Source organism: Phacochoerus africanus, chromosome 1 (genome assembly GCF_016906955.1).
Source record: "Phacochoerus africanus isolate WHEZ1 chromosome 1, ROS_Pafr_v1, whole genome shotgun sequence".
Lineage (NCBI taxonomy): Eukaryota > Metazoa > Chordata > Mammalia > Artiodactyla > Suidae > Phacochoerus > Phacochoerus africanus.
In genome coordinates, this window is record NC_062544.1 from 181,381,532 (window position 1) to 181,401,709 (window position 20,178).

Sequence of the window (20,178 nt, forward strand, 5' to 3'; positions counted from 1 at the left end):
CTGGTGGAGCTTTCTTCCCTTCTGCGTGTAGATTTTTGTTCAAGCTATGTTTGATTACATTTTTTGGACCTTGTATGTATTATTTTGATTACACAGAGGAAATGCTTACCTTTGAAGTGACATCCTGGGGTAGTGCTTTGCAATATCCTTTATCAAGCTTTTCTGTGTCTATTCACATTTATTTTAATTCTTATTTTTATTTTTTTATTTTTTACTATTATTATTTTTTTTGTCTTTTGTCTTTGTTGTTGTTGTTGTTGTTGTTGTTCTATTTCTTGGGCCGCTCCCGCAGCATATGGAGGTTCCCAGGCCAGGGGTTGAATCGGAGCTGTAGCCACCGGCCTACGCCAGAGCCACAGCAACGCGGGATCTGAGCCGCGTCTGCAACCTGCACCACAGCTCACGGCAACGCCGGATCGTTAACCCACTGAGCAAGGGCAGGGACCGAACCCGCAACCTCATGGTTCCTAGTCGGATTCGTTAACCACTGCGCCACGACGGGAACTCCCTTAATTCTTATTTTTAGAAGGAGGATTTTAAGAAGGTCAAGGTAGTATCTTTGTGATTAAATTCCAAGAGTTCTTAGCAGGGGTCCATGTATTTAAGGGTGTTGAATCATTGTGAACTGGGAATGCATCCAAGTTCATGCTTAACTGAGAATCTTCTGTTAAATATTTAGAAGAGAAAGCAGTCTTTCAAAACAGGCATATGGGCCTGGACAGCATTGAAATGGGTGAATGCAGTACCACGTAAACAGCAAAGGCAGAGCTGGGGCCTGGGCTTCTTATTCCTCTAATCTTAGCTGTATTCTCAGTCTCCTACCCCTTTTATTGATGGTGTTCTGTTTTCCATCATGTTGGTGACCCCAACCCATTAGCTTTCATTTGCTCACATTGTCCTCCCATGGACTTCCATGTGGCAAATATTTCAGGGCCCATGTGGTCCTGACCTGGATTTACTTCCTGGCTTTGCCACTAGTAGTTAAAGGACCTTGAGAAAGAAATGTACCCTTTCCAATTTTTAGCTTCCTTAACTATAACTGGGAGACCTTAATACCTACTTCAACGTGTAAAACGTGTCTACCTTGGAGAAAACCTTTGATAAATGTAAGCCTTACCCTACTGTCTTAAGGTCAGTTACCACATTGAATTAGTTAGAAATGGTAAGTTTGGGGAGAAATATGGATGAAAGCCCCTAGATATTTAGCGCAATATGAGGAAAAAGCAAATCTGGAGGTGGACGTTTTATTTATAAAATTAAACCTAATTTTATTTTGCAAAAATCAACAAATACATGTTCAGATCTGGTTTATCTTCAAAACACGTGTCTTTGTCTTTTAACAAACATGCAAGCTAATTCGGCATGCCAAACATCTTTCTCTCTAGCTGTCCTTGGAATTTTTTTTTCAGAACGCAAACGAGTGTGAAAACATTGTCCAAAACCCATTTATATTTTTACCCTCCAGAATTACCAACATTAATATTTATTGAGGAAAGAAAAGCTACAAGATTTGGTCTTTGGCATTCACATTTGATTCAGCAGTATAATTAAAAACCTTGTATTTAATTTCTTTTAAGATAAACACTTTGAAGGAAATTTAATAAATCTTGGTTTTGCTCTGCAAAGGAGCCACTATATCAAAGCATTTAACTGGAGCTGTCGAGTTCCTGCTGGCAGAATATTACTTCCAGTCTATTTATTAGCTTTTCTTCCTGTAGCCCAATATATGATTTTTCTCCCCTTCCACTGAGTGAAAGCACAGAAAAGAAGCAATTTCTTGTCTCTTTTCCCCCAGCATCACGCAAGGTAAGGCAGCCTCACAAGTCACAATATCTCAATTTACTTTGATTATATCTTGCTTCTTATATTTAAAATTATTTTGTATCATAATACTTACTGGATTATCTAAAAATCAACATTTTAGATTTTAAACTGTTATAAAGCCAAATTTTTAGAGGCATTTGAAACAATTCATGAACCATGTATGAAAGGAGATAATTGCCTTCAACCCATCGTTTTATACGAAGTAAAAGAATTTTAGGTATCAACAGGTTACTAGAAAAAAAGACTTGGGGGATCTATATAATTTATTCAGATATTTTTGTATATTGTAAACAAGGATAGGATACCTTTGACAGTAGTCTGTGAACAAATTTTTTAAAAATATATCCTTCACTATAGAGTAGGTATCCAGGGAGCATTTTCAGTATGAATCTGATAGGTTTCTTATGAGCCTACTTTCCAGAAAGAGTTTATATGAAAGTTCCTGATTAAAAACAAATTCTAAAGTCCTAGATTTAAGTTGAGAGAATCTGATAGGTGAGGTAAGGTCACTGTATTATCAATGGTCTGACGCACAATGTAGCAGGTAAAGAGAAATCTATGTCAAATCTCAGGCAGGATATACAAATGCATAGAGGAGAGAGCTTTTCAGGTCAGATAGTGAAAGAACCCACTGTATCCACCTAAATCAATACAGTGTAAGCAACATATACATATGCGATGCCCATTCATAGAATACAAACAATATCAATTAGAAACTATACCTTGATAGCCACATATTTTGGAGAAAAATTCCCAGGCCAGGCGAATGTGGATTGGGATAAAAACATAAGCGGTATACACGACCATAGCAAAAATGGTTAGTAAGATGGTATTGAACATGGATTGCTCCCAGGGCTCTAAGACAGCACAGCAGCTAATGATTTGGTATTGATAGTAGAGCCAGGAGAAATAGTCCTTCACGCCCTTGAAATCCATATTGGCTTCTTCAAGCTGCAGAAAGTCTTCCCTGTTAAAAAAAGGTAACAGATTAGAAGAAAAACAAAATAAGGCACCAAACACAGAATCTCCTTAGATCTCAGCATGTTAAAATTTTTCAAAGTATGTTAGTGATCATTGAGTGAATTATTAATAGGAATATTATGTGGAAATAACACACAGTATATTAAACATGGGAATTAATAATATTTCCATTACCCATCACCATTACTACTAGAATTGATAGCAATAATATTATTAATAACAATTATATTTAAAAATAATATTGCTAGTCATAACTCTATTATTATTGCTATAATAATTTATAGATTATTATAACCCTACTAATAATTATCTATAAGTTTAGGCTAACCACATTTTCTTTAGCTCTATATATCTAGAGAGATAAATGTGAATTTTCTATTTCCTGCAACATATATTCTGGAAGAAGATTAAAGAATGGTGTGCAGAAAAGTGTTAATGTAGCAAGCCTGAGGCTATCTTTAGAAGGGCCCTTGGCTGGTATCTGGGAACTTGGCTTTTGGAATGTTCTCTCCATTCCCTAATGGATCAGGATGATTCACTATGCCTAGACTGTGCAAATACTGTAATTTATGGTGAACACCTGCTTTATTCTGGGAGTCTGGAATTTTTGTAATTGCCAGGCAAAGAGTGTCTATGTGACAGCCCCCTGAAAAACCTTGATGCTGAGTCTCTAATGAGCCTTGCTAGGCAGAAACATTGGACATGCATCACCACTTTTTGTTGATAAAGAAGCACATTCGGTGTATCTACTCATGGGAGCGAGGGAGCATTGGAAGCCTGTGAACGGAACTCTTCAGACTCCACCTGTGTCCTTCTTCCTTGCCAATCCTGTTGTAAGTTTTTTTGGCTGTGATAAACCAAGGCTGTGAGTACTTATATATGTTGAATCCTGTGAGTCTTTCTGGTGAAGCACTGGACATGTGGGTGGTCTTGGCACCTCTGAAGCAAAGGGGAACCCAAAGTGTACCTTTGCGTGGTCATTTGGTTTTCTGGTAGAGAACTTAGAAAAAACACATAAAAATGTTTTGTTGGCCCTCACATAGGATCACAGTTAAAACCATATATAAAACCTCCTAGACAGAAGGGCATCTATCATTTCTTAAAGATTCCTGGGAAGATTTTGAAGACTTTCATAGATACGGTGAGTGTCCTTGGGGATACACTCACTTGTGCCTGTTTGCTTATTCCTAAGAATATAGTGGTGCCACATCATCTGAATCCACTTTGATGGCTTTTGCTATTCAAATCACAACTATATTTTTTTGAAGATCATTTCTATGTTCTGACTTGAAAATATCTCTCTTTCCTTTGATTCTCTCTTGAGTAAAAGCAAAATATTTTTGCTCCATAAGACCATGGACACTCAGGCTATAGAGAGACTCTCATGATCCTCATGCCTGGCACAGAGACAGCCATCAGTAAATTAACTGCTGAACAAATGAGTAAATGAATGAATGACAAGTAACCAAATTAAAATAACTATGGATGATTCATAGTTCCAACATAAGTGGGATACGATTGGTTTTTGCTGACTTTCAAGGGCTTGGCTTTGATAATAAGTAATCCTTTCCACATAAGCTTAAAATGAGAAAGTCTTTGTGCTACAAATTATGATTATTTGTAATAATAGCTAGGATAGTCCAAATAAATAAATGATACAAATTGAAGTCGTTTTACTTTCCTATGAAAAGTGAGACTCCCATCTTTCTTAGAAGCCAGAGTGGGGAGGAAGTAATTGGATTTAAATACCTTGCTCTGGAGTTCCCGTCATGGCGCAGTGGTTAACGAATCTGACTAGGAACCAGGAGGTTGTGCGTTCGATCCCTGGCCTTGCTCAGTGGGTTGGATCCAGCGTTGCTGTGAGCTGTGGTGTAGGCCGCAGACATGGCTCGGATCCTGAGTTGCTGTGGCTCTGGTGTAGGCTGGCAGCTATAGCCCTGCTTGGACCCCTAGCCTGGGAACCTCCATATGCTGAGGGAAGTGGCCCTAGAAAAGGCAAAAATAAATAAATGAATAAATAAATAAATAAATACCTTGCTCTGGCAGGTGGACTTCAGTGAGAAGTTACCACCAATGTTCTTTTTCATTCCTAGCTTTGGTTGCAGAGGAATAGTGAAAGCCAGTAGGGTTAGGTCTTGGAGAAAATGAGTGACAGAAGGAGAATTTCAGTGAACAAGCAACCAGGAATTTCCACTAGTAGGCCAAAAGAGGGAAAATTAGGAGGTATCTATTTGAGTTTTTAGGTTGTCCCACTAGATGACTATATATTTCAAACTAAATTTAATTTAAAAAATCTCATTCATGGATACCCACACTTGCTCCCTCTTCATTATCTAGGTAGAGTTTGGGGTGGTGCCAAGTAACTGATCAGGAATGTGAAAGTCCACTCATCAGGTATGAAGTTCAAGACTGTGCAGGAAGAAGGTGGGAGAATAATGGCTCAGACAGGCACAGACCCTCCCCTTAGGAAGCTTGGTCCAGTTGGGAAGATAGGTAGCAATCAAATAATATTTACAAATATATAATTATCAGCTACACATTGTGCCCCAAAGGACAAGAATAATATATAAAGGGCTGTGGGAAACTAGCTTAGTCTGAGTAGGTCTCTGAGGAAGAGATATTTGAGATGAAATCCAAGAAATGACTGTGAATCAGATAAAATAGGTTGTCAGGTGGGGAGAATGGCCAAGACAGAGGGGTCAACTTGTGTTTGTGCAGAGGTTAGAGGTGGGAAGGAGCTTGTTAGGTGATTGAGGGGAGCAGGGAAAGGAGTAGAGATCTGGGAAGGGAGGCTCGGAGTATGAGAAAACTTAAGAGGAAGGAACAACCACTGTGAGGCAAAGCACTCTAGGGCCTATTTGGGTAGGATAATTATTTTGTCTTTATGCTATGAGTAAGGGGGCTCCAGAGTTTTTAAATAGGGGGGTGCTGTGGTGGGTTTGACAGGATGAGGCTTTAAGCTCATATGTACATGTTGCATTCCCTGCATTCTGAAGCCAAGCTGAAATGAGTTTGAATACCAGTCGTTTCAGTAAATCTATGCCTCTGCTCTCCCATGGGCGTTAACTCATTCAAAATCAACCTTGTACTGAAAATCAGTTTAAAAATATTCTTACTTCTCTTGCTACTCTTATAAATGAGGCAGATTACTCATTTAGAAATAACATTGACTTTTTCTCTCTACATTTTAGCTTTTAAAATTGTATAAATTAATTGCCTGGCCATTACTTTCTCTTCAAAAATTAAATTTCTTTCTCAAGCAGCCCCAGTAGACACCTTGATCACAGCCTTGTGAGGGACCCTGAGCCAGAGGCATAAAGCTAAGCTGTGCTCAGATTTCTGAACCATAGAAACTAAGATAGTCAGTATTCATTGTTTTAAGCCATAAAATCAATCAATCAATCAAGGAAATGAGAGATTTAAAGAATACCAACATGTGTTACACCAAAGCTGGATACCTGGTAAGACATTGGTCACATATTGCTAACAATTTAAAGAATTAAGATTTTAAAAAATTTTGCCAGTCTCTACAGTGCCCTGTGTCAGTGCCCTGTGTCATTTCCAAGCCCTCTCAGTAGTGAGCTCTGGCATGCGAAAAGTGCTTTTATTGTTACATTTCAGCGTAGTCTCAGGAAGACTAAGAGTCAACAAAAGCATTGATTTTCCCCCTTTTCTTTGATTCTTTTTCCCCTTATTAATGAAAAGTAATTTTAAAGATTATTTCTTCATTGTTGCTTATGCAAAGGTGAGAAGAGAAGAGAGTTATTGTTGATAAACCATCTGCTTCAACCTGTTGTTAGACTATGCACTGTATTTAGGTTCTGGATTTGTTTAGGTAATATATTTTTACTTCCTTTTGAGTCTGTTTTAAAATCTCCTATGGGATAACATGCAAGATTTAAGAAAACCACTTTAGACAATTTAAAATGAGTAATGTGGGAAGGAGTATTCATTCATTCATTAAACAAATGCATTTTGAGTACTACTATGTGGTTTCTTCTGAGTAGTAACAGCTTTAGAAGGAATCTGTTCCAAAATGGCATTGCAGGCAGGAGATGCTCTTCTAGGCAGCAGCAAACTGGACCATGTAACACTCAGTGATGAAGGGCCAGGAATGAGTGCTAAATGGGAGGAAAGGGCATGGAAAAATGCTAAGAAGGAAGCTAGGAAAAGAAACTGAATTTGGGAAATATGATGCCAGAAAGGCCATGAAATTAATTGCCCATCGGTAACCTAGAACTAGAAGACAGCAAACGTCTTAACTCTTCGTTTTTCACAATGAAATGTGAAATCAATTTGCCCTTAAAGACTTGATGGCATATCCCAGTAGCGCTAAACAAAGAACTTAAAATGGTTACTGTATTCAAACACAGCATGAATCTCCTTGTTTGTAATTGTGTTTTTTAATAGATGATTTCCTGTATATGGAAAAGAGGAGGGAAGAAGTCTGTTTCTTCTCCTTTTAATGTTTCCTCTAAACTTGATTTTTAGAATCCTCTTAAATCTTAATGAGGTTGTGCATTCAAAAGTGGCACTCCCTCCCTAGGTACGTTGCGGTTGGTCTTCGTGGTATAATGGTACAGTGGGTTTGCCTCTAACAGTGGAAGCTTTGTGGTGATACCCTCAGGTGAGTGGGGAGGCCTGGGAGCCCTGTGGAACCAAAGCAGGTGAAAGGCGCTGTAAGAAGTGGGAGTGGGGCAAAGGTCAGCACTGTTCCCTGGAGGAATGAATTATGAGGCCTGAACAAAGTCTTCCTCTGGGCCATTGTTTTAAAAACAGGATAACATCTCCTTCAGAAGAATCCACGTGGTACCATTTTCTAAGATACCTAATGGATTTGGTTTATAAGAACTTCTCTAGTAATAATAACAAAACAATTTCTATTTTTATAGGATTATATGTATTTCAGAACGTGCTTTTATTTCATTTGCATAATGGGTTTGGGAATAAGGATAGGTATGGGTTCAAGTTCTGACTCCTCCACTTGCCGGGTATGTGACCTTGGCCCAGTTACTTAGTTGTCCTGGGCCTCAAGTCCCTCACCTGTTAATGGATATAACAATCCTTCTGTTTAAGGTTGCTGTGAGGATTAGCAGAAATGCAAGCAAAGCATCAATTAAAGGGATTTGTGTATGGAGGAAGTACATAGATAGGAAGATGGAATCTAACTGGAGAAATCTTTACCCTCCCTTTTATTTTTTGAAAATAATTATTAACATGCTGGTAATTGCACCAGAAACTTGAGATTCCATGGTGACTGAGACAGGCATGACCATTGTCCCAAAGGATTGTAATTTAGTTGAGTATATTCCACAAATACACATTTTAGACAATATTTACCACATGTGTTAGGCAGCTAAGGTGGAATTCTAGAATGTTAGTAGCTGGATGGACTGTAGAATCCCTAGACCTAATCACTCATTTTATTTTATTAAAAATATCCTTTTTGGCTGCTCCCATGGCATGCATAAGGGATAGAATCCAAGCCACAGCAGTGATAACATGGAATCCTTAAATGCTAGGCCACCAGGGAACTCCCTAGTCAATCATTTTAAGGAAAAGACCAAGGCTATGGGGCTAACATTAAACTTAAGTTATATTGGTTGACATTAAATTTGGTTTTCAAGGTGAACTAAAGTGACCAGATTATTCTAGGTTTTGACTATCCCATATTTCGGCATTGGATGAAATAAGTAGAAATTCCAATGGAGGTTTTCTGTAGTCTTCAAAGACTCTAAGTTGAGCAAGAATGCTGGAATTCAGTGTGTAGCTTTCTGGAAGACCTCAGCCAGCTTCTCTGTGTCCCCAGATTCTCCTCTGCTCTTACTCAAGATTCTTTGCTGAAATCCCAGTTAGGATTCTCCTCTAGTCAAAGGAGAGTCTGAATGCCTATTTATTGCAGATACTATGGGGAACTGGCAAAAATCAAGGTTCTTATTAGTAGTGTACAACTTAACATGGATCAAAGACTCAAAGAAGAGTTTTGTAAGGTTGAGGGGAGAAAGAGGGAGAAGGGAGACAGTATTAGAGAAGGATAATGAGAGTGAGAGTCTTGGGAACCAGAGAGAGACTGGTTCCTAAAGGGAACCTAGAGAATAAATGGGGACACTGTGACAGTAGAAAATAGTAAGGACTTGGAATTCCCCTAAGAAGTTATCTCATAATTGATTGGAAAGTAAGTGGCTATTTTTTATTTCTGAATGTCACTGAATGTTTTTTTTCTCTCTCACTAGATTTGTGTACAGTGGGGAAAGATAAAGTTTCATCTCTTTTTCTGCAATGAGAGGGAAAAGTCCTGGGACTTGTGATCCACATTACACAGGGGTCTGAACAGAGAAAAAACTTAGAATGAATAGAGCAATGAAATCCCAACGTGTTTGGATGAACCCGCGTGTATGAGTCATGAAAGGAGAGCACTGTAAGGGAAATGTGCAGGGCAGTGAAAAAGCAGAGGTTAGTCTTGCTCAGGAGGTTCCATGTTTTTGGTTTCTGTCTATGGGAATGGGAGTGGTAAACAGGCAACTGCAATTAAAGATGAATGGCAAGTGATTTGTTAGAGTGGCACTTGCCTTGGGAATACTGCAAATGACTTCATCTTGCAGCTCTCCTTTGCCTAAAGGAAGTGCTCCAAATTATTGGATTTTCTAAGTAAGGGATTTTCCTTTCTAAACATTAGCTAATGGTGAATCTTCCCTCCTGAGAGGGGGAAAAAAAAAACCCTAACATATTTTGGGTTACATTTACTTTTAAAATATCAGAATCTAGGGCTGAAAAGAAAAGTCAAAAGGACCTACAATCGATTTTGGGTGAACTCCTTCCCAACTTATTTTGGAATTCTACGTCAGTCACTCAGCTTTTTTTGGGCTTCATATTTGGAACCTGAAAATCTGAGAAGTGGAAAAAGTATCCTGCCTGCTGCTAAAGAGAGATGCCGTATCTAAAAAGAGACTCTGTCTGTCCTCGGAAGCAGCTTTCTTTGGAAAGAACTCAATATGGCTTACTCAGATTCAAGCCTTCCTTTAATTAAGTGATTCATTTAAAGGAGCAGAATGATCTCCTTCCAAAGAGTACAAAAAAGGGTGATAAGAATGAGTAAATTTACAGTGGGGGGGACTGATAACCGATACCTCTGTCAGCTGATCAAGGCCAACATCAACAGTGATAAGTCATGTTGATAGTATGTATTCATGATATTATGGCATGAAATCCACAGTTTACTGCTGTGGTCTTCCTCCCCCAAACTCACAGTCTCAGCCTAATCATGAGGAAAAACGAAAACATCTGGGAAATTTCAACAGAGCAGCATCTCGCCAAATACCTGACCTTAAAATTCTTAGTACCCCTCGGAGTTCCCATCGTGGCACAGGAGAAAGGAATCTGACTAGGAACCATGAGGTTGTGGGTTCAATCCCTGGCCTCGCTCAGTGGGTTAAGGATCTGGCATTGCCATGAGCTGTGGTGTAGGTTGCAGATGCAGCTCAAATCTGGTGTTGCTGTGGCTGTGGTGTAGGTCGGCAGATATAGCTCAGATGTGACCCCTAGCCTAGGAACCTCTATATGCTGCAAGTGTGCCCCTAAAAAGACAAAAAAAAATTCTTAGTACTCCTTAAAACTCTCAAGATCATCAGAAACAAACAAAGTGTGAAAAACTGTCGCAGCCCAAAAGAGCCTAAGGAAACATTACAACTAAATATAATGTGTTAGCCTGGATGGACTCCTGAAACAGAAAAAGGATTTTAGGTAAAAACTGAGTAAATTAGATTAATATGTTGGCTTTAATAATAGGATATCAACATTGGCTCATTAATTGTAATGTTTCATACTAATGAAAGAGGTTAATAGTGGAAACTAGGTGCAAAGTATATGGAAATTCTTTGTATTATCACCTCAATTTTTCTGTAAGTCTAAAAATATTCTAAACAATAAAATCTGTTAAAATTTTCTGAAGGCAAACAATAATTAGAAAAAACTTAAAAGGGCCGGAGTTATCCTATTCCAAACTCCAATGACTTTGCTTATGCTCTTCTATCCTTCTAGAAAACTCTTCCTTGTAACTCTGAACATAGTTAAACAATAGCCTTCCATACAGGATTGATTTTCAAACATTTTCAAACACGGTAGAGAGGAAAAATACATTTCACATTGTGATCCACGGAAACATACATATACATAGCCATATAACTGAAATAAATATCTCTCAAAATAATACTCTGCAGTGTGAACTCATATTTTATTTTCTATTCTATTCCATTTGATTCTGCTGTGTTCTATGTTATCGTCTTTATTCATTACAAAACACCCCAATTGTGAGCTACCACAATGGTTTTTCAACCTACCAGTTACAACCTGCAGTTGGAAATCCACCCCCTTAAGGCTTAACTCAAGTGCCAGCATCTCCAAGATTTTCTGCATTGTCCCATTTGACAGACACCAGCCAATGTGTGGCAATTTAAATTTTTAGTGCTCAGTAGCCACATGTGGCCCATGGCTACCATACTGGATGGCATAGATAGAGAATGTTTCCAGCACTGCAGAAAATTTCATTAGGCAGTGCTGTAGACTCTGTTCATATCTTGCTTGGGACTAATGAAATAGTGTCCAACTTGTCTACTTTTCACCTTACAATCTGCCATGCTGTGGCTGGAATTATCTAAAATTACAGATTTATTTTTCTGCTTGAAACCCTTCAATGTCCTGTGAAATGGCACATTCATTTAAGGCCCTTCACAGTTTGATTTGTCCATCCCTCCTGCATCATCTCTGGTCTCTTCTGCTAAATGCCATTCACTTTAAAGCTTCCACATTTTAGTTCATCCTCTTTTCTAGAAATATTTTTGTGCCCCTTTTCTTTTAGATAAAACCTATTTATTTTCAAGATGTAGTGCTTATCTTCTTTCTTCTATGAAACATTCTCAGGAGACCACTCTTTCCAAGGATAGTATACTGATGTCTCTTAAGGGTTACCATTGTAGCACTTATACTGTATCATAATTAGCCATGTGCAATGTTTCCCCACTAGACTATGAGGTCTTTGAATACTGGGAATATGTCACGGTCATCTCTTTATCCCCAGTGCCTGGAATGTAAGGTACGTATATACCGGCTGGTGAATTGGTTGGCTGATTAGCTGATTGACTGATTGAATTTTAAAGATGTGGAGGGCAGGGACCACACTTGTACTTATTTAATATTTTCATAGCACAATGTGGGGCACATAAAAAGTACCTATAAATTCTCACTGTCTGCTTTCAGGCAATAAGTATTATACAGATTGTTTTCTAAGTACTGTCAAATTCAGTACAATATGTCTTTTTGTAGGATGGAAGGGAGTTGGTACTAATTTTTTTTTTTTATTGTGACAAATGATTTTTAATTTCCCCATACTGTTAAAAGCTCATGGAATCTCTGGGGGAATAAAAAACTTCTAATGTGGTTTTAAATCCCATTAAAATGGCTTTTTACAAGGGCTTACTCTAGGTGAAGAATAATTTAAGACTGGTAGGCAGAAAAGTGGCTCTAATGGAAAAAAAAAAAAATCCCAGGATGAGAACATCTGGAGACCTGAATTCTCTTACAGCTTTTTTTCTTTTCTTGTCCCTTCTATTTTATTTTATTTATTCTCTTTTCTCTTTATTTCTCTTCATTCACTCATTCATTCATTTTACTTTGTGTCCTTGGAGAAGTTCCAAACTCTTTTTGTGTTACAGCTTTTCTTTCTCAAATGAAGATAATAGTTAATACCTCTAAGTCTGTCTAGTGATGTGGTAAGGAATGTAGGGATAGTTTGTGAGAACTTTAGAAATAATTTTAAGAGTCAGAGTGATAGTAATAGTAGTATTTATTGTTGTTCCTTGTGGATTGGTGCAACCTTATTTGTAAGATTTTATTAAATTATAGAGTTGAAGAGTCTTCATGGAATATTCTATAATGGTTACCTCAACAATGGAGGGCCTTGTATATTTTACAGTAAAACCCCCCCCAAAACAAAAAACCTCAGCCCTTATTTATGTTTGCTAGATAACTGCCCAGAACATTGAAATATAGTAATAAAATAATGTACGTATATAGTTATTACCACAAACCACTATTTGAAAGGCACAGCAATCTTTATACATTTTTAACAATGTACATTGGGCAGGGCTACCACACACCATTGTATGCACTGCATAACTTTATGCCATGGTTGTTATCTTGGGGACCTAGTCACAAAGATGTCATATCATGCTTCTTGACATGAACACAATTTGATTCACAAAGATAAAAGTTTGTATGATTGAAGGTGAACCTTATATTTTGTCTATGTAAGAGTCAGATACAAGATGGTTCCCAATTTCCAGACATCTTGCTCTAAGTTTTCTGTGGGCAACTCCAGTGTTTTCTGTGTCCCATACAAGGTAATATTCTTATTTAACGTTTTCTCCCAGTTTCTTTTCATCCTAGAATACTCTCGAGTCACCCTCTGGCAAGCAATTCCTCATGCTGCTACTGAGGTACAATATTGGAAGTCGGACCAGAAGTGATGGATTTGAAGTTCAAGTTTTTAAAGGGAGCTAAAAAAACCAACTTAAAAGCTTGTGATAAATCAAAGCCAGAGAAGAGAATCAAACAGCCATAGGGCAATTTCTTTATGCATTCATGAATTGGCTGGAAAGTTTTATAGACTCCTCAGAGAGAAAGAAGCACACAATTGTAAGTCAAAGCTTGTTTCTGCATTTAGGCAACCAAGTTACTCTAAGTTTTATAATATTGTACATTTGAAGTGAGTTACTGAAAGAGTATACTGAAAGGAAAAAGACTGACCAACAGTTTAGCCACGTTATTATTGGTATGGTGTGGATTTGAAATATACACAAGAGTAGAGTGGTTTTTTTGGTGGCTATCTGAACCAATCTTATTACCTCCAGTTTTCATTAACACCAACAAAAGCAGAGCAATAGAAAACAGGTACTTCTATTCTAACTATCAACTGAGGCCACTGGGCAACATGGTGTGTGTTGAATACTGTAATTTCAAAGCAGCCCGTGTTGATTGGCATCTTATGATAGACTCCAGAGGAATTTATGAATGAAATACTTAGGGCTGGGAAAGAAAATGTGGAATTTGACTTTAGCAGAAATTTATAAATAATAATTTAGGAGATACCAAGTACGGATTATACCAATTTCAATGTTCTCTAGCTATCGTAAGGAGATACATAGAATGAAACTAAAGAAGAGCAGCATGTATACTAAGGCTGAGCAGATGTTATGAATAGGAAGAGAAACTTGTAACTGGGGATGATATGTCTTGCCTTGTTCCTGGTGTCTTTTCAATGACTCCTATAGGAGGTATATATTCTTTATTTTAAGCGTCCTTCTTTATTTCTCCCAATTTTTGAGTGGAGAGTAGGCTTCCTAGGTCAAGTTTTCAACCGTTGTGCCATTTTCCAGGATGAACCTCTTTGTTACTGTTTTATTTTTTTAAAAAAGAAAAAGAAACCCTGTTATCCTATAAAGAAGGAAAAGAGGAAAGAGTATAGCTTCGAGGTGGCTTATTCCTTCTGAAGGTATTGTCCCCAAGGGCTGTCAATTTGTTTTTAGAAGTAAAAAATGAATAGAGCTGCAACACTAACAGTGGCCTGAAAACACATTTACAGTCATTTTTTAAGTCATTAAATGCACACACGTGTTAAGGTACATTATTCACGATAGCCAAAAACAACCCACATGTCCATTGGCAGATGGATGGATAAACAAAACGTAGTCAATACATGCAATAGGATATTACTTATCTCTAAAGGGAAAGGAAATTATGACACATGCTACAATATGGTTGAACCTTGAGGACATTATGCCAAGTGAAATAAGCCAGTCACAAAAAGACAAATGCTGTTTGATTTCACTTATCTGAGAGATCTGGAATAGTCAAACTCATAAAACAGTAGAACAGGGGTTACTAGGGGCCGGAGACAGTGAGAAATTGGGAGGTGTTCAATAGATAGGAAGTTTCAGCTTTGCAAGATGAAAACGCTCTGGAGACTGGTTGGACAACTATGTGAATATACCTAACACTACTAAGCTTACATTTAAACATGGCTAAGGGGGTGAATTTTTATGTTATGTGCATTTTGTTGCAATTTAAGCATTTTGAACATCCATGAATAACTCTAAAAATTCAGAAGGACTGAAATTTTAAATACACTTTAAAATAGTCTGAACAATATTTTTAAAACGTCACTGAGAGTCTCAATTTGTAGTGGGGCATTACTAGTCTGGCAAAATTGCATAGCGGTACCATCCAAAGCTAAGTAAATTAATAACCTCAAAAGGTCTTCAAATAATAATTGTTAGATCCTAACTGGGGTTCCCTTCTTGGCTTTCAGGATGTAAGAGGAAAATTGGAAACTGCTGAACTACAAAGAACCTTCTGAGAGGAGGGTACACCTATTTAAGTTTATTCTTGGCATCAGCAAAATTCTAGTAGCTTAGTTTCCTATGGTACTTGTGAGAATTATAAATTCTGTGATATGCTTACCTGTTTTTGACAAGGATGTGAAACAAAGGGCTCTTGGGATCCCCAAACCCAGAGTATTTACAAAGGAGTAAAAGTGGAAAAGTGGCTACTTTTCTACTGTCATTACAAACCCCTTTCTTGGCAACAATGTGCCATGCATATCATAACAAAGTTGCCTGTCTCTTTTCTTTCCCAGCTCTTCTAGCTTCCCCAGCCATCAAACCAACATTTTGGTAAAGGAAATACCTGCTTACTCTGCTTCTAAGGACTCAATTTTCTTAGGAGCTAGAATCTTTAGCATGAAAAATCAAGCCTTTGTTTCATCTCTGTCTATTATCATTATATTTTCTATGTCTTCAGAAATAGAATACTACCCCCCCCCACCAGGGAATATTTTGAGGGCAAAGAAAGTGAGTTACTGCAATACTGATTTGTCAAAAGTATACCTGCTAAGCATTTGTTTTCAGTGTTCTGCCAAAGGAAATCTGGTTGCATAGGCAACTGGTCAACCAAGACTCTTCTAATAATATTTTCTAATACTACTTTTCTGTTTTTCTTGCAATTGTGGGGATAATATTGAATAGACATTTTGGGGATGACATTGTTCATAAAACTTTTTGTCGTTTTTGTTTATTTTTCTGTCCTTCTTCCTCCTTCTCATTCTTCTGGCTTATTCTTTATTTCTTATTTCATTGTCTAAAAATCTTCTGGTGATGAGCTCAGTGTTTTTCTTATTTTGGTGAACAGCAACACTGAACTTTAATAGGTGTGATTTTTTTGGTGTGACAATAGTGATCTAGTCTGTTGCTCTTTTACTGCCCTTGACTGATCTGCTTCTTTATCTCTGCTTTTAGGAAAATGAGCGGAGAGAGCTAGGCTGGATCCAAGGATCTTGGAAATAGACACAGTATTGTTGAGGTGTTCTCTCTGCCAACCCCCAGATCAGTGGACATTTCCCTACTGAGTTGGTTAGCAATCCAGATAAGCTAGTTTCTGGGGTGGGGCAAGAAGAGGTGAGAAAGCAAAGGTAGGAGTTTATAAAGTTATGTCAAGACATGTTGCTTTCAGGCAATTAAATTAATTAGATTTTGTAATCTTGTGCTTCAGTGATATACTGAAAGAAAAAAGTCTCAACAACAATTGGGCCTGTTGGATTTCTCATTCTCCTGAGCAAATCGGTATAGACATATTACACTGACTTCATTCTTTTTCACCTGCTCCCAAGTGCATGGGTACCTGCATGCTTCTGGTAAAAAGTAGAAAAGGGCTGAGCTCCAAGATTATTCTTTTAAATGAGATAACAATTGTTCGTTTCCTAAGAACTTTGTTGATTCTCAAGTAAATGTGGAGAAGGCTGGGCATATTAGAAAAAATATTTTCAACCAGTAGATTTTGAAACCAACTTAACTATAAACTTAATCTGGGTGAGATTAAATGTTCTTTTCCCTCTTGGAATGAACATGGACATGTTTGTCAAGAATACCAGAGGAAATCTACTAAGACAGAAAAATATTTGGGTTCAGATATTATAGTAGGTTAAATGGTGGCCTTCTAAAAGATATGTACACATCCTGGAATCTGTGCATGTGACCTTATTTGGGAAAAGTGTCTTTGTAGCAGGAATTAGCTAAAGCTCATCCTGCAAAAGCTCATCCTGAATTACCCAAAATCCAATGACAAGTGTCCTCAGAAAAGAAAGTAGAAGGCTGGGGAAGACTGAGTCAAGGATTGGAGTTAATGAAGCCATAAATCAGGAAGCCATCAGAAGCCACAAGAAGGAAAGAAGAGTTCCCCTTGAGAGTCTTTGGAAGGAGTGCAGCCCTGCTGACATCTTGATTTCAGATGTCTCTATTAGAGAATATTTTTCTCTTGTTTCAAGCCACCAACGTTGGAGTATGTGGCTACAGAAGCCCTACAAAGTGAATTCAGATCTATTCCGTAAAAACACTAGAATCTTATAATGTGGACTCCTTTTCAATTAACAGAAATATATTTTAAGTATCACCGTGGTAGGCTGTGGCTAGAGGCTTCACTCAAATGATTCCTACTTTAAAGATGAAGCAATGGGAGTTCCCACTGTGGCTCAGTGGTTAACAAACCTGACTAGTATCCATGGGGACATGAGTTCAATCCTTGGCCTTGGTCAGTGGGTTAAGGATCTAGCTTTTCCATGAGCTGTGATGTAGGTAGCAGACATGGCTTGGATCCTGCATTGCTGTGGCTATGGTGTAGGTTGGCAGCTCCAGCTCCAATTTGACCCCTAGCCTGGGAACTTCCATGTGTCCGGTGGGGCCCTAAAAAGTCAGGGAAAAAAAATGAAGCAATGGATGCCCAAAGTCTCACTGTGACCACATGGGGAGCTGGGCAATAATCCTGTTTAGAGGCAGTGTGATAAGTTGTTATGAAGTCTGGCTCTGGATCCTGCCTGGGTTTGACCCTGGTTAAGTTGCTCAACTTTGACTCAATTTCCTCTACTGCAAAAAAAAAAAAAAAAAAAAGAAAAGAAAAGAAAAAGAAATGATTGTAGAATTTCATTCATATAATTTCTGGGATGATTAAAAGTTATAAAGTATTTAGTATAATACATAGGACATAGCCTAAGAGAATGTTAGCTCTTATGATTATTACACTATACTAATATACTTCATAGCTAAGGCTATGAATACCAGGCAAAGAATAAAAAAGAATGGGGAGTTCCCATTGTGGCTCAGCGGGTTATGAACCTGACTAATGTCCATGAGGATATGGGTTAGATCCCTGGCCCCATTCAGTGGGTTAGGGATCCAGCATGGCCTTGAGCTGTGGTGTAAGTTGAAGACGTGGCTCAGATCCCATGTTGCTATGGCTGTGGCATAGGCTGGCAGCTGCAGCTGATTTGATTCCTGGCCTGGGAATTTCCATATGCTGTGGGTGTGGCCCTGAAAAAAAAAAAAGAGTACAACAATGGGATCATTTTTAAGGGAGAATGTGTGAACTTTATCACTTATTAAGCTAGAAGCCACTTTTAGAGATTATTCTCCAAAATGTTTATTCAGTTCTGGTGTGCTTGTCACAAAGGAGACAAAAAAATATATTATTACCTCATTGCACAGATGAGGAAACTGATACTCATTAAGGTTTTGTACCTCACCTACTGTCAGAAGCCAAGGAGGAAACACTGGGATTCAGTCTTAGGATACCCTCACTCCAAAGTGGTCTTTCTATGGCACCAACTGCCTTTACAAATGCTTTGCAAAGGCTGTGTCCAACAACTAGTTTTGAATAAGCAAAATCAAGCCTTGTTATCAATAACTTTAATAGTGGGACATCCCAAACTATTTTGAAATGTGGAACAGATGCCGATTGTTTCAGAACCGTAAATCTTTTAAAACATTACAGCAAAAAACAGGATGGAGTAGGAAACAATCATTCAGAAGAGAAATCAGGTTCTTTTTGCTCACACCCTCTACTCTTTTTTTTCCCATTTACTACAGATTTAGTAAAAGTGGGTAGATCTAGGTTTTTTTCCCATTCTACTTTTCTTTCTTAAAAATAAAATAAACAGAAAGAAAATGAATGTCCCATATGAACACTAACCAGCCTTACTTTCATTAACATTTTTTTAAAAGGTGTTTTCATTTTAATGTATTTCTCTCTTAATTTGTCCCCTCTGGTTAACTAAGTACTTATTGAAACATACTCCTCTTTTGTATCAAGGGGCTTCCAGGATATGATATTGTTCCGTTTAAATAAAAGATTAAGGATGCCAAAACAGAAGCAGCTCTAACCAGCAAACCCATAAATAAGATAGTAGCTGGTGCTATGTAATACTGACCCTGGCACTTGTACTGGAATTGGCCAGAGTTTTTTAACCAGGAGGCCAAAAACTTGGTGGTGGTGGGTGGGGGTAGAATCTGTGAAACCCTTGAAATATTTGCAAATTTTGATTTAACAGTTTTGGGCATGTACTATTTGCATTTAATGTCTGTAAGCTAAGAACCACTGTTCCAAGGCCTTTTTTTTTTTTTTTTTTTTTTACTAAAGCTTATTGCTACATTTTACTTCTTTGTATCATCTTAAGTGCCATTATAATATCAAGTATATCATCAATGTCTCTTGGTTGCTTAAGTGAGAGCCAGAAGCTCCATCTGGTTAAAGATGTCATCTTATTAGCAAACAGGGGCAGATATCTAAAGGTGAGACTCCATGATATAATCAGAAGAATCTACCTGCCTAGGAGGGTCCAGGTCTGGGTTCTTGTTCTTGCTCCTCTGAGGAATGATTCTGTGTGTGTTACTTCTCTCTGTGTTGCAGTTTCCTCATCTGTGAAATTAAGATTTGAATTTAATAAATCAAGATACCTTCAAACCTTAATACAATTCTATTCTGTGTAAAAGATTATTAAACCTTTAGAGGTATAATCTTCCACAAAACTCTAGAATACATTGTAAAAACAAGACATGACAAGCTAGCCTTATTTTAAAATTTATTTACAGGTTACAGTTTGAGCACATGTCATTGGCTAGTGACTTCCCAGTGTACTCTAAGGACCAGAAGATGACACATCACCATCTATGGCAGGGGAGGCCCCAGGTGGGACAGAGAGACAGAAGCTAAGAGCCTCCCATCTCACTTCTATCAGAGTAGCTGGCTTTTAATCTGCTTTATACACTGGGTTTCTAGGTGCAAAACTGGGTTTCCTTTGTTTGTAGAAAATGCTTCTTGATTTTAATTAGTCTCTGTTGGTATCTATGTGGGGGAGGTTGGAGAGATTAGGTTAATCACTGTAAATATCTGGCTTTGAAAAAGCACTGGAAACAGAGTCAGAAGCCCTAAGGCTTGTTTTGTATTTTGTCATTTATTGGCTGTATCACTTCAGGCAAGTCAGTCTTTCTGAATTTT

At 37.9% G+C, this 20,178-nt stretch overlaps 1 protein-coding gene across 2 annotated transcripts in view; it reads right to left on the reverse strand.

The window, feature by feature from the left end:
• Positions 1-1,248: 1,248 nt before the first annotated feature.
• Positions 1,249-20,178, reverse strand: part of SPTSSB (serine palmitoyltransferase small subunit B) — a 28,690-nt gene continuing 9,760 nt past the window's right edge. The window contains exons 2-3 of one of the 2 annotated variants that reach the window (XM_047785813.1): positions 19,506-19,599; positions 1,249-2,791 (exon numbers count right to left, since the gene is read on the reverse strand). In XM_047785813.1, the coding sequence (XP_047641769.1) occupies positions 2,530-2,760 (231 nt within the window). In that variant the 5' untranslated portion in view covers positions 2,761-2,791; positions 19,506-19,599 and the 3' untranslated portion in view covers positions 1,249-2,529. The remainder of the gene's footprint in view (positions 2,792-19,505; positions 19,600-20,178) is intronic. The other variant, XM_047785821.1, reaches the window with a different exon arrangement.